This window comes from Tachyglossus aculeatus, chromosome 17 (genome assembly GCF_015852505.1).
Source record: "Tachyglossus aculeatus isolate mTacAcu1 chromosome 17, mTacAcu1.pri, whole genome shotgun sequence".
Classification (NCBI taxonomy): domain Eukaryota; kingdom Metazoa; phylum Chordata; class Mammalia; order Monotremata; family Tachyglossidae; genus Tachyglossus; species Tachyglossus aculeatus.
This window is the reverse complement of record NC_052082.1, coordinates 52,530,308-52,542,754: the sequence shown is the minus strand read 5'-3', so window position 1 is coordinate 52,542,754 and position 12,447 is coordinate 52,530,308. Positions and strand designations below refer to the sequence as shown.

Sequence of the window (12,447 nt, the reverse complement as noted above, 5' to 3'; positions counted from 1 at the left end):
GCACTTAGTACAGTGCCTGACACATAGTATGCATTTAGCAAATGTCATTTAAAACTAAAACAACCAAAAAAACCTCGGGTCCCTCTTACTGCCTGACCAGAAAAGTAGACTCTAAACTCATAGGCAGGGAATGTGTCTATTGTTATACTGTACTCTCCCAAGTGCTTAGCACAGTGCTCTGCGCACAACTTGTACTTCCCAAGCACTTAGTACAGTGCTCTGCACATAGTAAGCGCTCAATAAATACGATTGAATGAATACACTTGAATGAATGAAATGGGAGAAAGTAGGCAGGGACTTTGTCTGTTTATTGTTGTATTGTACTTTCCCAAGCACATAGTATAGGGCTCTTCACAAAGTGCTCAATAAATATGACTGAATGAATGACCTCATCTATCCCAACCACCACCACCACCACCACCAGTATACCCTTTGCCGGCAGGAGTAGAACCTGGGCTAATCTCTGATTTCTTAAAATTTACAGACTTGGGAAGGGAAGCGGGGAAGGAGAGAACAGAATGACCCAGTGCAAAGAATATGGGTCTGGTGGTCAAGAGTCCTGGGTTCATAACCCAACTCTGCCCCTTGCCTGCTGTGTGACCTGGGGCAAGTCACTTCACTTCTCTGTGCCTCAGTTTAGTCACATATAAAATGGAGAATCAATACCTGTTCTCCCTTCCCCTTAGACTGTGAGCCCTACGGGGAAGACAATTCGACCCAATCTCCCTGGGAGGTTCCCCATGGGGAGCAGGGCCCAGGCTTTGCTCTTTCAGCTCCTTAGATAATTGCGATGTTGGTGTCCTACAAGTAAGACTTAATTGTCTTTCACTGTTATTAAAGTATGAGAAGCAGCGTGTCCTCGTGGGAACAGCACGGGCCTGAGAGACCAGAGGTCCTAGGTTCTAATTGTAAAGTATCAACACGTAGCACAAAGTGCTTGGCCCGGAGTAAAGTCCTTTACAACTACTGCAACTGGTATTATTATAACAAGGGAGAAGGGGAAGACCCCCTCTCTAAATGGGGTCCCGACCAGCGACACGAGCCCTGCCCACAGTCCCGATTGAGCGGTTAATAACGATGGGGGTAGATAGGAAATAGTCAGCTGGGACACTGTCCCTACTCAATCAATCAATCATATTTATTGAGCGCTTACTGTGTGCAGAGCACTGTACTAAGCCCTTGGGAAGTACAAGTTGGCAACATATAGAGATGGTCCCTACCCAACAGTGGGCTCACAGTCTAGAAGGGGGAGACAGAGAACAAAACAAAACATATTAACAAAATAAAATAAATAGAATAGATATGTACAAGTAAAATAAATAGAGTAATAAATATGTACAAGCATATATACATATATACAGGTGCTGTGGGAAAGGGAAGGAGGTAAGGCGGTGGGGATGGAGAGGGGGAGGAGGGGGAGAGGAAGGAGGGGACTCAATACTCCACTTGGGACTCACAATCTAGGAGAACTGGGGCCGTATTATGACAAAAACACAGCACTGACTAATCCTCCCTTTGTTTGGTGGAAAACAAAACTGAAAATAACAGCTGTTATGCTACAGGAACTGTTCAGATGCTCCTATGTTTTCCAAACTTATTCAGCGCTTTTTATGTGCCAGGCACCATACTAAGTGCTGGGATTGATACTAAATCATCAGATTGGACACAATCTCTGTTACACGTGGGACTCACAGTGTAAATCGGAGGAAGAAGGATTTAATCCCCAATTTACAGATGAGGCAACTGAGGTACAAAGAAGTTACGGGACTTGACCCTGGTGGCAGAGCTGTGATTAGAACACAGGTTCTCTGACACCCAGGCCTGTGCTCTATCCACTAGTCCGAAGAACCTGTGTTCTAGTCCCAGCTCCACCACTTTTCATGCATTCAATTGTATTTCTTGAGCGCTTACTGTGTGCAGAGCACCGGACTAAGCGCTTGGGAAGTACAAGTTGGCAACATATAGAGACGGTCCCTACCCAACAGCGGGCTCACGGTCTAGAAGGGGGAGACAGACAACAAAACAAAACATATTAACAAAATAAAATAAGTAGAATAGTAAATATGTACAAGAAAAATAAATAGAGTAATAACTATGTACAAATATATATATACAGGTGCTGTGGGGAGAGGAAGGAGGTAAGGCAGGGGGGATGGGAAGGGGGAGAGGAAGGAGGGGGCTCAGTCTGGGAAGGCCTCCTGGAGGAGGTGAGCTTTCAGTAGGGCTTTGAAGGGAGAAAGAGAGCTAGCTTGGCGGATGTGCAGAGGGAGGGCATTCCAGGCCAGGGGGAGGACGTGGGCCGGGAGTCGATGGTGGGACAGGCTGTGTGACCTTGGGCAAATCACTTCACTTCTCTCTGCCTCAATCACCTCAACTGTAAAACGGGGACAAGACTCTGAGCCCCATGTGGGACAGGGACTGTGTCCAACCCGATTAACTTAGAGCAGTGCTTGGCACATAGTATGTGCTTAACAATTACCTTTATAATTATTATTACACCTCTCTCCTCAGGTGGGGCTGACACTGTGCCCCATTTGTACAGTGAGCCTTTTCAGTCTTAGAAAATCGAGAACAGATTATCTCCTCACAACTGGTGAATGAAAAACACCTTTTCCCTCTTCTGGAGGGGCAGAAAAGAGGGTAGGGCCTGCCCAGTTTCAGGGCAGCTGAGGACTGAGTGGAATGGTGTGGCTGCCTTGGCCCGAATTGATCCAGGATAGCAAATCAAAAGCCACCTCCACCCTCCTTGTGACGTGCAGGCCCGAGCCTCTGCCTTCCTTGCCGCAAAAGACCATATGCTCCTTTTTGCTCTTTTTATTTTCCAACAAGTCCCAAAGGCTGGTAGACGGGGCGGGCTTTCATTCAGAACAGATTTCTCCCCAGGTCCTGCCTGAGAACGGGGTGAGGTTCAGTCGGTTGGGCTGACAGATGGGGCGGGTGACCATGTCAAAGCTTAAAAACAGTTACTTGGGTCAGTCCCTTAAAGCACTTTGACACTCACCCCACCCCCACAATAGTTAGTAACCTTTGCTTATCCACTGACGTTTCCCCGACCTGTAATTTATTTTCATGTTTGTCTCCATTAGATTGAGGGCAGGGATCTCCTCTACCAACTCTGTTATCTCCCAAGCATTTAGGTATGGTGCTTTGCACACACTCAATCCTCAATAAATACTACTGATCAATTGATTACAGGAAGGCAAGGATGCTCAAGGAGCCTCTACACTGATAGACTTTCAGGCAGCCCAAATTTTCAGGCCTGGAAGTTTTAGCCTCATTGTTAGGCTGGACTCTAAAAGCCTTATTTAAAAGAGAAACAGAACGTCCTGAAATGTTCATGTTCACAAGGCTTCCCCCAAGAGGCATTGTGAGTACCATGCTAAGGCAATTGCCCAAAGTTCAGTAAAAATGAATCAGTCTCCAGGGACACTGTGGCAATGGAACAGCCTGGATGAGGCCTCCAGTCCCAAGCCAGTTTGGTTTGAAAGCAACGCCTTACACGTCTGTCAATCAGGAGTGGCTGCTTGGGTACCCCGAAGCCTCGGCACACCTCAAATGCTCCCCATCTTCCGCCAGAGTGGAAGAAAATAATAATAATAATGGTATTTGTTATGTGCCAAGCACTGTTCTAAGGAAAACAGAGCCTTTAGAAAACATAGACTTGGTTTATCTGATTGTTACAGAGGAGGGAGTGGAGGAGGAGAAGGGAGAGAGGGGTGCAGCATTACAGCTTAGTAAATTTTAATAATGTATTAACTAAAAAAAATGGGGCAAAGGAGAGGAAGCTGACTGACAGGGAAAGAAATATCTGACTTTTCTGTTGACAGCGATGTCCACAGAGACCACCTCATGGAGGTTCAAAGGTCAGAGAAGCACAAATGAGGAAGATTGTACAAATAGGAAAGCACTCCCCAGGGATAGAAAAATCAAAACTAATTAGTTCTTTTGCAAGTCTTGAAGCAAATATCCGTTTACAAGCCAGACTCTACCAGAAGAGGGGAGCCTCTCTCTCAGGGATTCCATGTCTTCTCAGCACACTGTAAATCAGACTCGGCAGATCAATCGATCAATCCTATTTATTGAGCGCTTACTGTGTGCAGAGCAGATGGGAAGAGTCCTCTTGCCTCCCTCATAGCCGATGAATTGAACAGCAAGTGCAGAAGTCAGGTTGAGTGTTGGGGGGAAGGAGGAAGGCTGAGCTGTGTTTCCAATCACGGAGGAACAGCGGAACAGAGGCGAGGCCAGAGAGCGTCTGAGAGACGTCCTAACATCCTTTGAGAACAGCCAGTTCTCAAGATGAGGCTCCACTATTTACACCCACCTAACTCCCTAGACAAAACCACTTGAAGAAGCACAGGGGACGTTAAGAGCATCATTTTTCTGGGGTGGCAGGGGTAAAGCAAGCTGAAGAAAAAATTAGCTTGCCAATCGGCAAGTTTATTGACTAAGGGTTCACATGTTCAGCTCTCTGTCAATCAACTGATCGATTGTATTTATTGAACGCTTATTGTGTGCAGAGCACTGTACTAAGCACTTGGGAGAGTACGATGTAAAAGAGCCGGTAGACACATTTCCTGCCCACAACGAGCTTTCAGTCTAGAGAGGGAGATGGCCATTAATATAAATTGTGGATATGTACATAGGTGCTGTGGGTCTGAAGGAGGGGTAAAGAAAGGGAGCAACTTCATGTGCAAGGGCGATGCAGAATGGAGGGGGAAAAGAGGAAATGGGGGCCTGGTGCTCTTTACACTGTAAATACTCAGTAAACACTACCGGGAGGCAGTGCAGCCTAGTGGAAAGAGAACGAGCCTGGGAGTCAGATGACTTGGGTTCTAATTCCAGCTCTACTATGTGACCTTAGGGAAGTCACTTAACTTCTCTGTGCCACAGCCTCTTCAACTGTAAAAATTGGGATTCAATACCATTCTCCCTCCTATTTGGAATGTGAGCCCCGCATGGGACAGGGACTGTGTCCTACCTGATTAATTTGTATCTACCCCAACTCTTAGATCAGTGCGTGACACACTCCCCCTTTTAGACTGTGAGCCCACTGTTGGGTAGGGACTGTCTCTATATGTTGCCAATTTGTACTTCCCAAGCGCTTAGTACAGTGCTCTGCACATAGTAAGCGCTCAATAAATACGATTGATGATGATGATGATGATGTGTTCAATAAATGCCCCCCACCAAAAAAATTTGATTGACAGATAGAGCTTTAGTTTCATGGCTAGAGGCCCCAACTCAGAGGGAAAATTTAGAGCTATCATCCCCAAAGGGCTAGTACCGTGAGGTAAGGTGATCCCTGACAGTACTCAAGAATACTGGACAGCCCTTTAACACTGGGAGCAGCAGAAAAACATTACTAAGGATACTAATCATAATAACGGTAATTATTAAGCACTATGTGCCAGGCACTGTACTAAGCACTGAGACAGATAGAAGCAAATTGGGTTGGACACAGTCTCTGCCCCATGTGGCCCCAATCTCCAATTTACAGATGAGGTAACAGGCACAGAGAAGTTAAGTGACTTGTCCAAGGTCACAAAGCAGACAAGTGGCAGAGCCGGGATTAGAACCCATGACCTTCTGACTTCCCAGACAAAAGCCTGTGCCCTTTCCACTATGCACAATGCTGCTTCCCATTACAATGCACGTTACATAGGTTGCATACCCTAATGTAATGGTGCCATAGTGACTTTTAAACAAGGTGTTGGCTCCATCTCTCTCCCTGTGCCAGCAGGAGGAGGACACTGTTACCACCAATCAATCAATTGTATTTTTCGAGCGCTTACTGTGTGCAGAGCACTGTACTAAGCGCTTGGGAAGTACAAGTCGGCAACACATAGGGACAGTCCCTACCCAACAGCGGGCTCACAGTCTAGAAGGGTGGCCGCTGCTCTCCTGGCCTTCTCCGGGCAGCATGGCTGGGTGCAAGTGGTTTCTCTGGCCCCACGAGGAACGGCCATTGGCCTGACTCACCTCCTCCTGATCCGTCTAGGAACGATCCATCCAGGAATCCTGGGAGATCCGCCAGTGTGGGGATGAGACCAGAGCTCCTGAGACTGGCCTCCTGATGATGATGATGATGATGGTATTTGTTAAGCGCCTATTATGTGCCAAGCACTTTTCTAAGCACTGGGGGAGATACAAGGTAATCAGTTTGTCCCTTGTGGGGCTCAGTCTTAATCCCCATTTTCCAGATGAGGAAACTGAGACACAGCGAAGTGACACATGGCGGAGCCGGTATTAGAACCCACGACCTCTGACTCCCAAGCCCGGGCTCTTTCCACTGAGCCACGCTGCTTCTCTAATTATGTCACTGGGGTGAGGGCTTTGCCTCTGAGGGACTCAGCCAAGGCTCTCACTGAGCTTCAAGTTCACAAAAGTGGCCCTGTAGTTCATTTTATTGTGAAATCCGGATAGCTTTATGCCCTGACTCAGGAGTGAGGGGGATGTGTGTTTGGTAGGGGGGAGGACCTTAGGCCTAATCATCATCATCATCATCATCAATCGTATTTATTGAGTGCTTACTGTGTGCAGAGCACTGGACTATGCGCTTGGGAAGTACAAGTTGGCAACATATAGAGACAGTCCCTACCCAACAGTGGGCTCACAGTCTAAAAGGGGGAGACAGAGAACAAAAGCAAACATACTAACAAAATAAAATAAATAGGATAGATATGTACAAGTAAAATAAATAAATAAATAAATAGAGTAATAAATATGTACAAACATATATACATATATACAGGTGCTGTGGGGAAGGGAAGGAGGTAAGATGGGGGGGACGTGAGGCGCGAGGCGTCCTGTGGGTAGGCAGTCAGTCAGTCAGTGTATTAGGCTGACTGAAATCTGGGGTTGTTTTCCACCACTATCCAACCGGCTGTTGCTGCTGCATTCAGTTCAATCAATCAATCAATCAATTGTATTTATTGAGCGCTTACTCATCATCATCATCATCAATCGTATTTATTGAGCACTTAACTGTGTGCAGAGCACTGTACTAAGCGCTTGGGAAGTACAAACCAGCAACATATACACACGACCCTCGTCCCCCTCTCCATCCCCCTCATCTTACCTCCTTCCCTTCCCCACAGCACCTGTATATATGTATATATGTCTGTACATATTTATTACTCTATTTATTTTACTTGTACATATCTGTTCTATTTATTTTATTTTGTTAGTATGTTTGGTTTTGTTCTCTGTCTCCCCCTTATAGACTGTGAGCCCACTGTTGGGTAGGGACTGTCTCTATATGTTGCCAACTTGTACTTCCCAAGCACTTAGTACAGTGCTCTACACACAGTAAGCGCTCAATAAATACAATTGATTGATTGATTGATTGACCCCTACCCAACAACCGGCTCACAGTCTAGAAGGGGGAGACAGACAACAAAACAAGTAGGTGTCAATACCATTAGAATAGAACAGTGCTTTGCACATAGCAAGCGCTTAATAAATGCCATTATTATTATTAATAATAATAGTTGGAAAGAGTTGGAAGGGAGACAAGCGTCACCAGCCCAAGAGCATCTATCCGGGTCACCTCCTCAGAAGACAGGGGCAGCAGCGTGGCTCAGTGGAAAGCGCACGGGCTTTGGAGTCAGAGGTCATGGGTTCAAATCCCACTGTGTGACTTTGCGCAAGTCGCGTAACTTCTCTGTGCCTCAGAGGTTCCCTCTTCTGTCAAATGGGGATCAGTCAATCAATCAATCAATCGTATTTATTGAGTGCTTACTGTGTGCAGAGCACTGTACTAAGCGCTTGGGAAGTACAAGTTGGCAACATATAGAGACAGTCCCTACCCAGCAGTGGGCTCACAGTCTAAGAAGGGGGAGACAGAGAACAAAACCAAACATACTAACAAAATAAAATAAATAGAATAGGTATGTACAAGTAAAATAAATAAATAAATATGTACAAACATACATACATATATACAGGTGCTGTGGGGAAGGGAAGGAGGTAAGATGGGGGGATGGAGAGGGGGGAAAATACGATTGATTGAAATGGGGATGAAGACTGAGAGCCCCCCGTGGGACAACCTGATCACATAGTAAGCGCTTAAGAATGCTATTATTATTATTATTATTATTATGTGAGGCGGGATTCCTTTTCCGGTCGTTAGGTGGCGCGCGCGCACGCGCGGCGGCGTCGAAGAGCGGAGTGGGCGGACTGCGCACGCGCGGATGCCGCCCCATCGGTCGTCACCATGGAAACGCGTCCAAGGACCGGCGGGATGGACGGGGAGGATGGGGAGAAGGATGGGGAGGAGGATGGGGAGGAGGATGGGGAGGAGGACGGGTCCGGCCGGCTGCCCATGCTGCCCCCGATCGCCCCAGGCCCTCAGGACTCCGGAAACAAGAGGAAAAAGAAGAAAAAGAAGAAGAAGAAGAAGAGGCCGAGCCGGGCGTTGGCTGGAGAAGGGGGCAGAGACAGGCGAGACAGAGACAGGCGAGACAGAGACAGGCGAGACAGAGATCCAGGGGCCGGGGGAGGCGGCCCGCCCTCCCCCAGCGCCCAGCCAGGTGGGTCAGGGCGTCCCCCGAGACGGCCCTAACCCCCTTTCTCAAATAATAATAATGCTGGTCTTTGTTAAGCGCCTACTATGTGCCAAGCACTGTTCTAAGCGCTGGGGTAGATACAAGGTCGGTAGATTGTCCCACGTGGGGCTCACAGTCTTAATCCCCATTTTAAATCCCCCTGCTAATAATCATAATAATAATTACCATATTTAAGCGCCTACTATGTACCAAGCACTGTTCTAAGCGCTGGGGTAGATACAAGGTCGGTAGATTGTCTCACGTGGGGCTCACAGTCTTAATCCCCATTTTAAATCCCCCTGCTAATAATCGTAATAATAATTACCATATTTAAGCGCCTACTATGTACCAAGCACTGTTCTAAGCGCTGGGGTAGATACAAGGTCGGTAGATTGTCCCACGTGGGGCTCACAGTCTTAATCCCCATTTTAAATCTCCCTTCTAATAATCGTCATAATAATTACCATATTTAAGTGCCTACTATGTACCAAGCACTGTTCTAAGCGCTGGGGTAAATACAAGGTCGTTAGATTGTCCCACGTGGGGCTCACAGTCTTAATCCCCATTTCAAATCCCCCTTCTAATAATCGTCATAATTACCATATTTAAGCGCCTACTATGTACCAAGCACTGTTCTAAGCGCTGGGGTAGATACAAGGTCGGTAGATTGTCCCACGTGGGGCTCACAGTCTTAATCCCCATTTTAAATCTCCCTTCTAATAATCGTAATAATAATTACCATATTTAAGCGCCTACTATGTACCAAGCACTGTTCTAAGCGCTGGGGTAGATACAAGGTTGGTAGATTGTCCCATGTGGGGCTCACAGTCTTAATACCCATTTTAAATCCCCCTTCTAATAATTGTAATAGTGATTACCATATTTAAGCGCTTACTATGTACCAAGCACTGTTCTAAGCGCTGGGGTAGATACAAGGTCCGTAGATTGTCCCACGTTGGGCTCACAGTCTTAATCCCCATTTTAAATCCCCCTTCTAATAATCGTAATAGTAATTACCATATTTAAGCGCTTACTATGTACCAAGCACTGTTCTAAGCGCTGGGGTGGATACAAGGTCGTTAGATTGTTCCACATGGGGCTCACAGTCTTTATTACCATTTTAAATCTCCCTTCTAATAATCATAATAATAATTACCATATTTAAGCACTTACTGTGTGCCAAGCACTGTTTTAAGCGCTGGAGTAGTTTTAATCATCGTGGTATCTTTAAGCATTTACTAGGTGCCAAGCACTGTACTAAGCACTGAGGTGGATACAGGATAGTCAGGTCCCACGTGGGGTTCACAGTCAAGGTAGGAGGGAGAACAGGTATCAAATCCCTGTTTTAAAGACGAGGGAACTGAGGCACAGAGAAGTTAAGTGACTTGCCCAAGGTCACACCTTCCTCTCCCCCTCCTCCCCACCACTTTACCTCCTTCCCCTCCTCACAGCACCTGTATATATGTATATATGTTTGTACGGATTTATTACTCTATTTTATTTGTACATATTTATTCTATTTATTTTATTTTGTTAATATGTTTTGTTTTGTTCTCTGTCTCCCCCTTCTAGACTGTGAGCCCGCTGTTGGGTAGGGACCGTCTCTAGATGTTGCCGGCTTGGACTTCCCGAGCGCTTAGTCCAGTGCTCTGCACACAGTAAGCGCTCAATAAATACGACTGAATGAATGAATGATAATGTTGGTATCTGTTAAGCGCTTACTATGCGCCATGCACTGTTCTAAGCGCTGGGGGAGTTACAAGGTAATCAGGTTGCCCCCACGTGGGGCTCACAGTCTTAATCCCCGTTTTACAGATGAGGTAACTGAGGCACAGAGAAGTGAAGTGATTTGCCCAAAGTCACACAGCTGACAAGTGGCAGTCAGAATTAGAACCCATGACCTCTGCGTCCCAAGCCCCTGCTCTTTCCACTAAGCCACGCAGCGTCCTTCCCCCCACTCCCCAGACACAACCCCTCCAATACCTAATTGTAGAAAACCCGAGCCCTCTCCCATCCCAACCCCAGAGCTAGCTGACCCTCAGACTGCAAGTAGAAAAAAAAAAAGCAGCATGGAATATCGGATAGAGCGCAGGAAGACCTGGATTCTAATCCCTACTCCGTCACCTGTCTGCTGTGTGACCTTGGGAAAGTCATTTCACTTCTCTGGGCCTCTGTCATCTGTAAAATGGGGATTCAAATTGTGAGCCCCATGTGGGACATGGACTTGTAACTACCCCAGCGCTTACTACAATGTGTGGCACATAGTAAGGGCTTAACAAATAGCATTGAAAAATAGACCAAAAAAAGGAACTGTGTATGATCTTACTCTCTTGAATCTAACCCAGTGCTGAGCCCGTAGTAAGAGTGATTAATAAAGGGTTATTCAAGCCTATGTTATGGTAATCGGAATATTTATTTTGTTTCATGTAAAAAAACCCCCAAAACTTTAAAAATTGGAATAGGTGATTCCAGGGGACTACTTGATCAGGAATTGGCCATTTAATGATATTGGCATCATTCTGGCTTTAAATAAAAAGCTGGAAAGATTTTCATTAATTTCCCTCCATAAGATTGCTTATGAGAGTTATTAAGTTTGAGTGGGTATATCTGTGTGTAGAATAGGATTTCTGTAATTAATATTTATCCATTTAATTTGCGTGACATGTTTATCCTGTTGATTTTGACTTCAAGGCCTAGAGTCCAAGCCTCTGCTAATAACACTCATTCATCCAGCAGATAAACATCAAAGCAAAAGCTGGAAGGATCAGACCCCCTCTTTATCCGCTCATGAAATGTTAAAACCCTGCAAGGCTTCTGACTCCAAACAAGAGACCACAAAGGAGATTAAAACGAATAAAGAGGATAACAAACATATTTCTACGCCCACGAATTCTTGCTCTACCCAAATAGTCCAGAACCTCTCTGACCAGATCAATGAAAGCCTCCGTTGGGATGGAATGCTTGAAGACCCCGTGGCAGAGGAAGAAAGGATTCGGATATATAAACAGAATAGAAGAAAACGCTACAGAATTTATGCCTTGGAAAGCATGTGCTCCGGTCCGCTCGACACAGTGGGAAGTCATGGGATCCTTCCCTGCCTTCAAAAGAATGAATCTCGCACGAACGGCAGTCAGCCGGTATTCAAGACAGACCACCCCAAAGCTTACTTTGGGGGAAACCCAGGCCAGAAGGACCTGATCTGAAGCCTTCAGCACTAGCCAGTGTCTCATGAATTGTGTCTTTTTTTCCCGTCATCAATTTTACTTGTTTTAAAAATAAAGACCAGTCCTCTCTCGGAAGACGGCACACGGTTTAGGTTTTTTTTAATGAGAGCATCTTGACAGTAATAGGAATTGTGGTACTTGCTAAGCCTATACTACGTGCCAAACACTGCAGTAAATCAGCTCAGACACAGTCCCTGTTCCTCACACTGCTCACAATCTGAGCGGGAGGGAGAATAGGTATTTAATCCCTATTTTACAGATGAGGAAACTGAGGCTCAGAGAACTTGAGTCACTTCCCCAGGGTTACCTGAACCTTTCTACTAGGTCATGCAGAGTGTCACTTCTGCAGAACTTGTGCATTGGTTAAATATGAAAAATTAATGGCCTTGAAAACACGAACCACACCCCTAAAAGCAGCACACCAGTCGTCGGCTTGAGAATTTGTAAACGATAGTAATGGATATTTGTGGATCATCAACTAGGTACAGTACACTGTACTAAGCGCTTGGAAAGCCCAAAACAAAGTGACACATTCCTGGTCTTAGTCTCCTTCCCTTAGTCAAGCTGGGGTATCGTCACTTTCAACAATTTAATGGTCTCTAAGCCCGATTTATTACTCAGACCCGTATGGGCCCTTTCAGAGCCAAATTTTAAAGGCGCTATTCTATGTAAAACAA

The 12,447-nt window shown here is 45.9% G+C and overlaps 2 protein-coding genes across 2 annotated transcripts in view; one reads left to right on the top strand and one right to left on the bottom strand.

The window, feature by feature from the left end:
* The window catches only part of RPH3AL (rabphilin 3A like (without C2 domains)), a 105,691-nt gene extending 99,653 nt beyond the window's left edge, over nucleotides 1-6,038 (bottom strand). The window contains exon 1 of the mRNA XM_038759290.1: nucleotides 5,980-6,038. The gene's annotated coding sequence lies outside the window, so the exon portion shown is untranslated. The remainder of the gene's footprint in view (nucleotides 1-5,979) is intronic.
* A 2,246-nt stretch (nucleotides 6,039-8,284) lies between these two features.
* Nucleotides 8,285-11,846, top strand: C17H17orf97 (chromosome 17 C17orf97 homolog). Its single transcript, XM_038759291.1, has 2 exons — nucleotides 8,285-8,531; nucleotides 11,283-11,846. Exons 1-2 carry the CDS (start codon nucleotides 8,324-8,326, stop codon nucleotides 11,747-11,749), a joined length of 675 nt encoding a protein of 224 aa, XP_038615219.1. The 5' UTR covers nucleotides 8,285-8,323; the 3' UTR covers nucleotides 11,750-11,846.
* The last annotated feature ends 601 nt before the right edge of the window (nucleotides 11,847-12,447 follow it).

Excerpts from the sequence above, each read along its gene's own strand:
- C17H17orf97 (XM_038759291.1), top strand. The coding sequence starts at position 8,324 with ATGCTGCCCCCGATCGCCCCAGGCCCTCAGGACTCCGGAAACAAGAGG. Across the intron at positions 8,532-11,282 it reads CTCCCCCAGCGCCCAGCCAG|ATAAACATCAAAGCAAAAGC; the intron begins GTGGGTCAGGGC and ends TTCATCCAGCAG.